Here is an 11,164-nt window from a genome sequence, read left to right on the forward strand (position 1 = left end):
CCTGGGCACAGACCTGGAGTGACAGAGTTAGGAGTTTCTGAATGCAGAGATTGTTGGCTGCAGGTTTTTTCGACAGGTGTTCAGGGAAGCAGGACTTTGCGTACATTCTTTGTAACCCCTCCTCCAAGGATTATACCAAAGAATATACCTGACTTGGATCATCAATTTTTCCTCCTAATACAATCGACCCTGCAATGCCTCACAAGTTGGCACCACTTAGTAAAAGGGGGCACCGATATGCCATGGAGCACTAATAATACCAGCCAACCCTGAAGACCCGGAAGGGATCATTTCTGCTAACATAGGGAAGAAGGGAAGAGTCATCAGTGGGCCTGCCAGGCATCTCCTTGTGGGGAGGAGATGACAGCAATGTCCTTGTGCATCTGCAGCCACGGATCAGTGCATGGGCCCATCGCTGTGGCGACTTCACCCTTTTATGTCAAGCATGCAAATTGCACCCTGAGCATGTGTGTGTAACTGCAGCCTGGCCAGGAATAGTTGGGTTACATTCAGGCTCTCACCTTCCTTGGTTATACTGCAGGGTGACCCCAACACACTCCCCAGTCTTTGATTTCCCTGCAGAAATGTACATCCTGTGCTGCCCAGTCCTCTCCTGGACAATACAATCTACATTGTCCATTATTTCTTTAATAGCACTAATAAGCCTGCAAGTTAGCTTCTCAGACACGTCTATTTAAATGCACTGGACTATATAAAAGAACAAAAGAAAGTTTATTGACCACAAAGAGAGATTTTAAGTGAGTGCAAATAAGAAGGCATTGAAGTCAGACATGGTTACAAGAAAAATAAAGTTAGAAAGGCAACTTGTGCCTAAGTTAAGAAAAGATGTGAAATTCAAAGCAAAAGTTTCCTCACCACATACTTTCAGCAGTCTTACTGACCAAATTTCATGTCAGGACCCCTCCCCCAGTCCAAAGACTGCTTCCTTTGTCCCTTCAGATGCAGTAAATCAATGGGCAGAGAGAGAGAGAGAGAGAGAGAGAGAGAGAGAGAGAGAGAGAGAGCGGTACCTTGGGATGTCTGCCTCTTCTTTTTATCATCCTATCCCCCTTTGAGAAACATTTCCACCTGTCTACCGGAAGACAAAACTCTATGTAGAAGGATGTTCCCTGCTGCTTTTTTCCTCACCTTTTTAGGCTACCTTTGGTTCCCTTCCTGCTTGACTGGTTACTGTTTTGAAACAAAATTAAGCAGAGCACGTTTCCTTGTTTAAGACAAACCAGTTTGCCCACCTCAGTTTGCAACATGTTTTTAATAACACGATACAGTGTAATATTATAAATTCACATACCTCATCAAAAATGTATTTATATTTTCGGTGAGAGCATGACTATTTCTAGTTGACTCGTAGATTTATTTAGCATGTTAGTGCTGAGCTCTGTGTGCAGATAATATGCATGCAAGAGGGATAGTTTGTGACCTGCAGAAGTCCAGAGCATGCTGTGGTCTCCTCCTGAGCTCCTCTGGTCATCCTGTGGTCTCCATCAGGCAAAAATGAGTGAACCGACTTTTCCCACCTTTAGGAGAGTAACCTAGCAAGGGAAGGACGTTGGATACCATGGTGATTGGCATGCTGTAAATGCTCGATAATCTACATGTACATGTTTTACAGATTTTACATTCGACCTATTGGGGCCAGGCCAATGATGTGATTCTGAAACCATGAATGACTGAGCAGATATAAGCAACAGCTGCAAATAATTAATACGTTTCACTTGTATCTAACTTTCTGTTCCTTTGATTCAAAATTTCTTGTGAGAGCTCCTTGAATTTTTTTCTTGAGAAGCCTTTTGATGGGTAATTGGATTTTCCTTTCAACTATTTTTTTCCATGAAATTATCTTTTCTCTGGAAATTATAAGCTTTCCATCAAAATACCAAAGTGCTCTCCTCCCTAAACCATGGCTGTGGGACTCTGGTGATGTTCCGGGGCAGTTCAGCAAGAGGAGAGACCATCGTGCATCATGGGGGATGCAGTCCAGCCTGCGAGCCAGGAACATGGAAGAGATTGGTGCTGTGTGGTATCTGATGCACCCCTATGGTATTTCCTAACAAAAAAAGATTTTGGTCTCCACACACAAAAAAACAAACAAACAAAAAAAAATGCCTTTATATATCAGGTCTACACAGTACTTAGCTTGCACTGAAAACAGCATCATGAAATATACCCCTCACCTCATACTCTGTCACTCTGGTAGGGGGATGTAGTGCAGCCTGGGAGCCTGGCCCATGGAAGAGATTGGTGGTGTGTGGTGTCTGAGGCACCTCCGAAATATTAAGTTTTTAGCAAAAAGATTTCGGTCTCCACAGAAAAAAACAACCCTTTGTGGATCAGGTCTACACGGTACCCAACTTGCACTGAAAACATCAGGCTGAAATATACTGTAACCTCATACTCTGTAACTCTGGTAGAATTTGCATCATTTAATAACACAGTAAGAAAGAGTAGGACAAATTAATCCCCAGGGCACCAATTACACCAAGCAGGCTTTGGTTCACTGAATGCTTTAATTAGGTGTTATGGCTCTCTGAGCTCAGGTATTCCCAGTTGCTTCAGGAATCATGTGGCATAGATCACACATCTCAGTATAAAACTTCCCGAATGCTCCAAACTGGTAGTCTCTATGGATGGGGAAATGCCACCACATCTCTCTCTCTCTTCTCAGCAGGTACGTGCTATTGTCCTGTATTACAGTCAGACACACACATGCAGACACCATGGGGATCAGCAGCTATTGAATTCCAGACCTCCAACACGAAAAGCCTCAGCCCCAACTCCTACCCCTTCAGCTAAAGGAGCGACCTCCTTGGTTGGAAAAAAGTAGGCAATTACCTAGTCACTGAAGCCAGGGATTTCCATTATGTCTCTGGGTTTTCATACAGACTCAAGTAAATGCCATAAAGCTTAATTAGCACGTGAGCAATTTTATGCCAAACCAACATGCCAAGCCACAGAGCTCCCCCTGCCCAAAGAGGGTGGAAGGATTGACACTCCTTCACTCTCACCCCTTCTTTTGCGATGGAATAATCCCTTCAGACTTATTCTCTCACAGCAGAGTCACAAGTCACTGTTTTCTCTTTGGATGAGTGAACAGGAGTGTTTTTGTGTGGGACATGATGAATCTGAAGTGTCATTATATTTGCACAGTGTGTGCATTTTATCAAACACCTGGAATGACCAGCTGTGAACATCTGGCTCTGTGGACTAAGCCCTTCCCTGAGTGGGTACTGATGTTCATTAAGAAACTGATCTCTGTTTATCTTCACTTCTTTCATTACAGAGAAGGGGCAGGTTTTCCGCACCATTCACATGCCCACATCTCTATAGCTGCCTGATCTCTGTTGAGAGGAGATGGAAGAGGGAAATCACTCGGAGGCAACTGAGTTCAGTCTCTCAGGACTGACAGATCGTCCGGAGCTGCAGGTCCCCCTCTTTGTGGTGTTCCTACTGATTTATGGTATCACCCTGGTGGGGAACGGGGGGATGATCTTGTTAATCACGATTGATCCCCGACTCCACACCCCCATGTACTTTTTCCTCAGGAATTTGTCTTTCTGTGACCTCTGCCTTTCCTCAACAATTTCCCCCAAGATGCTGCTGAATTTCTTAGCTGAGAGGAAAAGCATTTCTTACACAGCCTGCGCTGTGCAAATGTCTCTTTCTATCGCTTTTGCAGATTCTGAGTGCCTCTTGCTGACTGTCATGGCATATGACCGTTATGTGGCCATCTGTAACCCGCTGCTCTATACGGTCACCATGTCCAGGCAGCTTTGTAAACAGCTGGTGGCTGGGGTGTACGCTGTGGGGTTGGTGGATTCAATGATTCCCACATGTGTTACATTTCGGCTGTCATTCTGCAGCTCCAACATCGTCAATCATTTCTTCTGTGACACCCCCCCGCTGCTGGCGCTCTCCTGTTCTCACACCCGCATCAATGAGATTATGATGTTTGCTTTCACGTTGTGCATTACCGGGAGCAGATTTGTGGCCATCCTCCTCTCCTATGTCTATATCATCTCCTCTATCCTGCAGATCAGCTCTGCTGCGGACCGTCGCAAAGCCTTCTCCACCTGCACTTTCCACTTGACTGCGGTGGTCCTGTTTTATGGCACCCTCCTCTTCATGTATTTACGTCCCACCTCCAGCTATTCCATGGACACGGACAAAGTGGCCTCAGTGTTTTACACGCTGGTGATCCCCATGTTGAACCCCCTCATCTACAGCCTGAGGAACAGGGATGTGAAGGATGCCCTGAGGAGAGCAATGAATAAACTCCTAACCAAATCTTGAATCTGTTTAACTCAGTACTGGTTTAGTGATGGAGAGTGGAAACTGGTGAATTCAATTCCTATCCCATTGCAATGTAAGTTTGCAGAGCCTGTGGGAGTATTCTTCATTATTATATTGTTATTATGAATTTGTTGGTATTCCAACGAGGCCTGGAGGCCCCAAATAAAATCAGGGCTTTATTAGGCAATTACCCCATCAAAATTCCAGGAGTCACCTGTTTCAGATGTGTGAATATTTGTGACTTGCTTCTGTAGAATTGATCAATGAAATTGTTTTTAATTGTTCACTTTATTATTATAACTTCAAAAATAAAGTTTTATGAATGAAACTACATTCATTCATAAAACCAGGTACCCCAATAACTGGCTAATTGACTTTCACTTTCAATCCAATTGCTGCTTAAATAGCTGAAACTTACACTGTTTCAACATTGTAACATCTGTTCACTGTTTGCCATTCCTTACACTTGCCCATATTGTAACTTAAACTCCATTTTAACTTGTCCCAAACTCCATTTTAAAATGCTCACTTCATTTTGTAAAAGCTTGCTGCAATGTTCATTTTTGCAAAACGCTGCTGTAATCTTATTAGTGTAGTTTAGATGTGTGAATGAGGTATATATGGATGATGGAATCAAGCTCCTGCCCAGACTGTCCTGATGAAATAAAGTGTAAACACCAATGGCTGAAGATGCAGACAACAGCCCTGACAAAGCAAGAAGAGTCCACCCTCAAAAGAAAAGAACAGAAGTATAATTGAAGAAACATGAAAGCCAGTTCCTAGGTTGAAAGTCATGTCTGCAATTTGCGGGTGATCAATCACACAAAACCCAAAGGCAGTGTGACACATCAAGACCTATAGACTCTGGATTCAAACTAAAGCCTACAAAAAGGATGGGTGAGATGGAAGACTTTGGAGGGCAACATTCTGCTGCCAACACAGAAGGGCATTGGTGCATGCCCAACAGAGACCCAGTTCTTCCTTGTGCCTGGCTTTCCTGGCCAGTTAGCCACCACAAGCTACGAACCCAAGCCACAAACTCAAGCTACATTCAGGAATGGTAACTATCTAGCAGCTCCAGAACATCTGATGTGTGTGTGTGTGTATACATAGGTATTAGATATTAGTTATTGGTCATAAATCAAATTGTGTTATAATACACGTGACATCTTGTCTTGTCCCATGAAACAATCCTGTGTAGTTTTGTTTGCATAACACTTTGAAAGCATAGATGTATTTGTATTGGGAAAGAAGAGGGGGGAATCAAATCTATCTCCTTCTGCTTTGAAGTGGGTTTGGTTTGGTTATGCAGTTGCAAGTATGAAGTGTGTGATTTCTATGGCTGAAACAAAGGGAGTTTTTCACCTTGCACCCTCCTGATCCTCTGCAGCCCTTTACGTCCTCTGTGGGGTTGTTGTGTAGATTGTCGCCTGGTTTGTATCCACGCATGTGGAGGAGAAAGGTGATTTCCATCAAAATGGCCTTTAAGTTAAGGGAGCAACAAAATAAGTAAGAACAAGGGTAACATATCCAAAAGAGAATGTGGTGTGTGTGCATCCTCTGTGAGAATCTGTCCTGAACTGAATACAAAATAATATGAAAGGTTGAGTTTTCTCGATCATATAAATTAAACAGAAAGAAAAAGTCATATCAGACACTCGATGTTTATACCACAGGAGCAGGTTGGCTATGAGGTCTTACTCTTACTTCTGCGGGTAAGTCCTATGGACTCTGAGGAATAGGGATTCTGGGAATTGTACAGCTCGGGTTGCAGAGAGTGAGAAATGGCTTGAGCTGGGCCAATAGCTGATTTTTGCATTCATGGGTGTTTAGAAAACATTGAAAAACAAATTCAGTTCAACCTGAACCAAATCTGAAAATTCCTCAAATGTTTGGCAAATTGAAAACATTGAAAGAAATGTCCTGTAGGGTGGAGGGAACTATTTAGCATGATCAGAATGGAACATTTCCTTTCCTTCCTGGATACTTTTTGATGTCAAAGCAAAGACAATGTATGGCCACACTGACAAAAGTGATGGGAATGGAAGAGGTGGGAATGGTGCTGCTTCCCTTGTAGACTTTAACCCAGTGATTAGATCACTCCCATGGGAAGTGGGAGATCCAGGTCAATTCCCCCTCTGTTGAACGGGGAGAAGCAATTTGAAAGTAGTCTCCCACATTGCCAGACAGGATCCTGGTGACTGGGCTATGTTCTGTCCTGCATCATTCTCAGGACTGGTCTACGCTACTGCTGTAAATTGATATAAGTTATGACTCTGTAGACAAGCGGTTCGGGGCACCGACATGCTCAACTTCATGTCTCTGTTCCAATGGTTTTTTAATTCATTATCCACTGTAGAACAACGTTGAAGGGAGTGATTGAGAGCAACCCAGACTAGAATACCACACCACTCAGGGGCTGGGATGCTTTCTGGAAATACAGGAAACCGAAATGCACATCTTTGCCCAGCACTGGACAGAAGGGGGAATTGCACCTGGATCTTCCACCTCACAGGTTAACACCCTCACTATTAAGCTAAAAATTACAAAGAGAGGGAGCATCAGCACCTCCTACCGGTGTCTGCTTTGCCACCAGCACCTAAATCCTCCTCCCACACACACACTGTTTTGGGACAAGGTTATTGGGAGACTTTGTAACACATTTGTAAATAGTTTCAGGTCAACCCCAATGGCATGTTTTTTTACAATAATTAATAAATTTAATAGTGAAAAGTACAAGGTCATGCATTTAGTGATTAATAACAAGAATTTTTGTTATAAACTGGGGACGCATCACTTGGAAGTAATAGAGGAGGAGAAGGACCTCATAGTATTGGTTGACCGCAGGATGACTATGAGCTGCCAAGGTGATATGGCCGTAAAAAAAAGCTAATGCGGTCTTGGGATGCATCAGGCGAGGTATTTCCAGGAGAAATAAGGAGGTGTTAGTACCATTAGACAAGGCACTGGTGAGACCTCCTCTGGAATATTGTGTGCAATTCTGGTCTCCCATGTTTAAGAAAGATGAATTCAAACTGGAACAGGTACAGAAAAAGGCTACTAGGATGATCCGAGGAATGGAAAACCTGTCTTATGAAAGGAGACTCAAAGAGCTTGGATTGTTTAGCCAAACCAAAAGAAGGCTGAGGGGAGATATGATTACTCTCTATACATGTATCAGAGGGATGAATACCATGGAGGGAGAAGAATTATTTAAACTCAGTACCAATGTGGACACAAGAACAAATGGATATAAACTGGCCAGCAGGAAGTTTAGACTTGAAATTAGATGGAGGTTTCTAACCATCAGAGGAGTGAAGTTCTGGAACAGCCTTACAAGGGAAGCAGTGGGGACAAAAGACCTATCTGGCTTCAAGACTAAGCTTGATAAGTTTATGGAAGGGAGGATATGATGGGATAGCCTAATTTTGGCAATTAATTAATCTTCAACTATTAGCGGTAGGTATGCACAATGGCCTGTGATGGGATGTTAGATGGTGTGGGATCTGAGTTACTACAGAGAATTCTTCCCTGGTGTCTGGCTGGTGAGTCTTGACCACGTGCTCAGGGTTTAGCTGATCGCCATATTCGGGGTTGGGAAGAAATTCTTCTCCAGGGAAGATTGTCAGAGGCCCTCGGGGTTTTTCAACTTCCTCTGCAGTGTCGGGCATGGGTCACTTGCTGAAGGATTCTCTGCGCTTCCAAGTCTTTCAACCACGATTTGATGACTTCAATACCTTAGACGGAAGTTCAAGGTTTGTTACAGGAGTGGCTGGGTCAGATTCTGTGGTCTGCGTTGTGCAGGAGGACAGACTCGACAATCACAATGGTCCCTTCTGACCTTAAAGTCTATGATTCTATGTTTAGTCTGGAAGAAATTCACCCTTTTCTCGATATTTTCATGTATCAATGCTGGGAAATTATTTAAAGAGCCTTTTGGAGAGGTACAAACACATGAAGTGGAATACAGTCACCCTAGTTTCATATCATATTCAAAAGGTCTTACGGGAGAGACAGAGAACCAGACCAGCTGATGCTCTGGCCCTCTGTGTTCCATTTCACAAGGAAGGGAACAACATTAATTGCATGTGCTCTGCACACATGTAGTCCTGGGAGCAAAGATGTTAAAGGGAGCAAATCTCAAAGTTATCCCATAAAGCAGCTCCAGACGTATTAAGGGTAACCTTGGTGTGGTTAGCAAACAGGGAAAAGTTCGACTCTTAGTCTGATTTTTACGGTTCTGAGCAGGTGCTGCTTCTGTCCTCAACTCATTGTATGTGAAGGGAGGAAAAACAAAGAGCTACCACCAAGTCATGGGCAAACAAGTCAATTTCAGAGCATTTTGGCCTTTAATTGAAATTACAGTGGGCCATTCATGGGAAGGGAAGAAAGGAATTATCCTTTGACAAATTTTAACTTTTCTGAACATATTTACCTATCAAAAGGAGGAAAGAGCTTTATATAGGGATGGAGAAGAGTGACAGGAAAAGGAGAGAAAAACTGCTTTAATAGGAAGGGGGAAACTCCCACATCCATTCAGGGAATGTCTATATTAAGGCCATTACATTGACTCAGCAATGGTGTGCAGCAGTACCGGAGCATAGATGCTTTCCACATTGATGGAAGGGGTTTTTTTCATCGATGTAGTTAATCCACATCTCCGAGAGGCAGTAGCTAAGTCAGTGGAAGAATGACACTGAGGATCAGTACAAGCTAACTGCCTCACACAGGGTGTGAAAAGTTTCCCCGCCCTGTGCGACAGAGCTGTGTTGATCTAATTTTTAAGCATAAACCAGGCCTCAGTGAAGCTGCCAATGGAACAGACCATTTGAGAAATCTAGTCCTATCTCCCTGCCAGGGCAGCAGAATCCCCTTCGGTTCTTTTTTTTTTTCAGGCTCGTTGGAAATATTCCACTTATTCCAGCTTCCCTGTAGAGATTCTTCTGTGTTTTGATTGAGCTCAGTGTTAGGCTGTCTGTGTTTAGTGGGCACTCTGTTTGCGTGTGTGTTTGGTGTGCAGTGGGCACAGTGTGTGTGTGTGTTTGGTGTGCATTGGGCACTATGTGTGTGCATGTGGTGGGGGTACACTGGAGCTGAATGTCAAGTGGAGGCAGATATGTGTCCCTTGCCCTGCCTAGTGCTCAGGCTGGCGTCCCCCCTCCGCCCAGTGCAGGGCTCCTTGTGAGATCACAGAATCATAGGACTGGAAGGGACCTCGGGAGGTCATCTAGTCCCTTCCCCTGCACTCATGGCAGTTCTAAGTATTATCTATTATCTAGCATTATCTGCAGTTCACTGAAACAGAGATTCACTCAGTTCAGGGGTTTCTTAGTTAACTGAGACTTTCCCAGTACCCAGTTTTCAGCCTTTCTGGGCAGTCTGCAACTTCGGCAGTTCTAGCTTTTTTTGATCTTCACTTTTACTTATTTTGCTTATTTTTCTGTCCCTATTTCCCTTACCCAAAATAAGCAATCAGAAACTAACAAAACAGTAATCACTTTGTCCATTCTCCACCCACCACAGCCAAAACTCACTTAAAACCATGACCAGAGTCTCAAAGAAATCAGCTGTGCACAGATCCTGCTCAGCTACGCCACTGTGATGTGCTGGGTCACAGAAACCCCTTTGGGACTGCCACGTGATGTGCTGAGTCTCCCTCTAAGCCTGTTTTCCCTGCCAGCTTGGGACTTCAGTACCTTGCCTTGTTTGAACTAGGCACGCTTGCCTGCTGCAAAGCCGGATCCAAGTCTCAACCACATTCGCCACAAGCTGCAGGCTTCACTGAAAACAGCTTTAGAAGTGCTCCTGTTTCTAACATTCAGATAGCCAGCTCCCAATGGGGTCGAAACCCCAAATAAATCCGTTTTACTCTTTATAAAGCTTATATAGGGTAAACTCATAAATTGTTCACCCTCTATAATACTGATAGAGAGATATGCACAGCAGTTTGCCCCCCCCCCCACCACCTGGAATTAATACATACTCTGGGTTAATTAATAAGTAAAATGTGATTTTATTAAATACAGAAAATAGAATTTAAGTGGTTCCAAGTAATAATAGACAGAACAAAGTGAATTACCAAACAAAATAAAATAAAACATGTAAGTCGAAGCCTACTACACTGAAAACTAAATGCAGGTAAATCTCACCCTCAAAGATGTTGCAATAAGCCTGTTTTACAGATGAGACTTCCTCCTAGTGTGGGTCCAGCAATCACTCACACCCCTCTAGTTACTGTCCTTTGATCCAGTTTCTTTCAGGCATCTCCTTGGGGTGGAGGGGCTATCTTTTGTGCCAGCTGAAGACAAAATGGAGGGGTTTCCCCAGGGGCTTATTTAGTCTCTCTCTTGTGGGTGGAAACCGCTTCCCCTCTCCTCTGCAGAATCCAGCTCCAAGATGGAGTTTTGGAGTCAGATGGGCAAGTCACATGTCCATGCACGACTCAGTTCCTTACAGGACAACACTACATTCCCAGGAAAGCTCAGATGTGGATTGGCATCTCTCAAAGTTCATTGTTAGCTTAAGTGTTTCTTGATTGGGCACTTACAGAGAATAGTCTTTTCTCAAGAAGCTGTCCAACTGCTTCACTGAGGGTACTTAAAATCAAACAAGTACATAACAAGTATTCATAACTTTGAATACAAAAATATTACATGCACACAAACAGGATGAATATATGCAGTAGATCATAAGCTTTGCAGAGATATGTTACACAGCATATCTGGCATAAAACATATTGAAGTTATGTTATATTTACAGCCATGAGCCTATTTCTATAAATAATTATGGGTTGCAACATCACACTCGGTTTCATGGAGTATAAATTATGGGAAATAAATAAAACTAACAAAAG

The 11,164-nt window shown here is 43.4% G+C and overlaps 1 protein-coding gene across 1 annotated transcript; it reads left to right on the top strand.

Moving 5' to 3' along the window:
* The first annotated feature begins 3,372 nt into the window (after positions 1-3,372).
* LOC144266694 (olfactory receptor 5W2-like) lies at positions 3,373-4,311 on the top strand. Its single transcript, XM_077820160.1, has one exon. The coding sequence runs from the start codon at positions 3,373-3,375 to the stop codon at positions 4,309-4,311; it is 939 nt and encodes a 312-aa protein (XP_077676286.1).
* Positions 4,312-11,164: the final 6,853 nt, after the last annotated feature.

The sequence above is a fragment of the Eretmochelys imbricata genome, chromosome 6 (assembly GCF_965152235.1).
Source record: "Eretmochelys imbricata isolate rEreImb1 chromosome 6, rEreImb1.hap1, whole genome shotgun sequence".
NCBI classification, from domain to species: domain Eukaryota; kingdom Metazoa; phylum Chordata; order Testudines; family Cheloniidae; genus Eretmochelys; species Eretmochelys imbricata.

Excerpts from the sequence above, each read along its gene's own strand:
- LOC144266694 (XM_077820160.1), top strand. The coding sequence starts at position 3,373 with ATGGAAGAGGGAAATCACTCGGAGGCAACTGAGTTCAGTCTCTCAGGA.